General features: G+C 35.1%; 1 protein-coding gene across 1 annotated transcript; it reads left to right on the top strand.

Moving 5' to 3' along the window:
- The first annotated feature begins 291 nt into the window (after positions 1-291).
- On the top strand, positions 292-1,660 carry LOC136220305 (peroxidase 71-like). Its single transcript, XM_066008114.1, has 3 exons — positions 292-775; positions 857-1,019; positions 1,110-1,660. The coding sequence occupies exons 1-3, from the start codon at positions 383-385 to the stop codon at positions 1,511-1,513; spliced, it is 960 nt and encodes a 319-aa protein (XP_065864186.1). The 5' UTR covers positions 292-382; the 3' UTR covers positions 1,514-1,660.
- Positions 1,661-2,108: the final 448 nt, after the last annotated feature.

Raw genomic sequence — 2,108 nt, 5'->3', positions numbered from 1 at the left:
CAAGGCGATTAAATGAGTAATGTTGTAAACAATTTTAAATATTATATAATTTGATGGTATGTATAATTAATCCATCAATTAAATTAGTTAATTAACTAAGTATAATCTAAGAAAATAATGATAATAAAGAAAAAGAAAAAGGATTTGAATGCATTCAAATCAATCATTTGTATATTTATGAGTATCAACTGTCATGGAAAGCTAAGTTGCCTTTGCTGACTTTTATAGAGAATTAATTCTCTATATATATATATATATACTTGGCATCATCCTTTACATAATATCAAACTGAAATAGAAGCAAACATTTCTTTTAGAAAAACCTCATCTTTTAGCTACATTTGACTTCATCTTTTCCTACTCTACTCATCATATTTATAAATATGAATATGGGCTATACATTAAGCTTGTTTGTTATAGTGTTGATCTTGATCTGCAGCCCAGAAGAAGGACAAGGCACTCGTGTTGGCTTCTATGCTACCACGTGTCCTCGAGCAGAAGCCATTGTACGCTCAGCTGTCCAATCTCAGCTGAGTTCTAATCCTGAAATTGCACCTGGTTTATTAAGGATGCATTTCCATGATTGCTTCGTTCAAGGTTGCGATGCTTCTGTCCTAATTGATGGACCCAACACTGAGAAATCAGCCGTCCAAAATAGTGGTTTGAATGGTTACGATGTTATTGATAATGCTAAGTCCCAGCTCGAAGCAGCTTGTCCTGGAATTGTTTCTTGCGCTGATATTCTCGCACTTGCTGCTCGTGATTCTGTTGTTCTCGTAAGTCATCATTTTCTCATTGCCTAATCATAATTAAGCATCAATCATTGAATTAAATTAATTAAATACATGTATATGCAGACAAGCGGACGAACTTGGCAAGTGCCTACTGGACGTAGAGATGGACGAATCTCATTGCAATCTGAAGCTAATACTTTGCCTGGATTCAGAACCTCCGTTGCTGACCAAACCAAATTATTTACGGATAGAGGTCTCAACACTCAAGACCTTGTTGCACTTGTCGGTAAGCATTCATATTCATTGACTCATTGATTCATAATATATGGTAAATTAGTAGTTAATTTCAGCATTTAATTAATGTTGATGAATGCAGGAGGACATACAATTGGAACAACATCATGCGCACTGTTTAGTTACAGATTATACAATACTAGTACAACTGTTTCAGACCCTTCAATTAATTCAGCAGTCCTTCCTCAATTGCAAACACTTTGTCCTCAAGGCGGAAATGGGGGAACTCGGGTGGCATTAGACACTGGTAGCCAAAACAGATTTGATTCTTCATACTTCACAAACCTTATAAATGGACGGGGAATTCTTGAGTCAGACCAGGTATTGTGGACTGATGCTTCAACTAGACCATTCGTACAACGTTTCTCAGGAGTTGCAGGAAACTTCAATGCTGAGTTTGCAAGATCAATGATTAAGATGAGTAATATTGGGGTCAAGACAGGAGCTCAAGGTGAAATTAGAAGAGTTTGTTCGGCAATTAATTGATCGTTGCATTTTCAATTAAAGATAGATCTATTTTGTAGTCATACATTTAGCTACTGATTTTTTTTCTTTTTCTATTGGTGTATCAATTATTCTTTGTTTTTTTAGCCCAAGCTAATAAATCAAGCTTCAATAGCCTTTTATTATGAATTATATATATGTCTGTTTATATTTTGTTAGGAAAAGATCAATTAATAAATTGCACAGTTTGTTTGTTGTATTTAAGGAGAAACCATATTAGGTCGATTTGCAAAGCAAGTATAAATTGCACAGTTTGTTGTACAATTTGCAAACTTCAACATTCTTGTCTTGACTATCACTTCAACAAAAATTGCCAATGGAGGCAGTTTTTTTCGCGTGTAGGGGCGCCTTTAACCGCCCCTAGAAGGTCTAAGGGCGGTTTTATGGATCACCCCCTCCATTGCCAAAGGAGACTAGAGTTACAAATTTGTGACGCACATCGTCGCTAATGAGAAAGGTGAAAAATTAGCGACAGGGTTATAGTGACAGTTTCATTTAAAGATGGATCTATTTTGTAGTCATACATTTAGTTACTATGTTTTTTTCTTTTGGTGTATCAATTATTCTTTGTTTTTTT

The sequence above is a fragment of the Euphorbia lathyris genome, chromosome 2, assembly GCF_963576675.1.
Source record: "Euphorbia lathyris chromosome 2, ddEupLath1.1, whole genome shotgun sequence".
NCBI classification, from domain to species: Eukaryota; Viridiplantae; Streptophyta; class Magnoliopsida; order Malpighiales; family Euphorbiaceae; genus Euphorbia; species Euphorbia lathyris.
The sequence above is the reverse complement of the archived record's forward strand: the minus strand, read 5'-3'. Positions and strand labels throughout refer to the sequence as shown.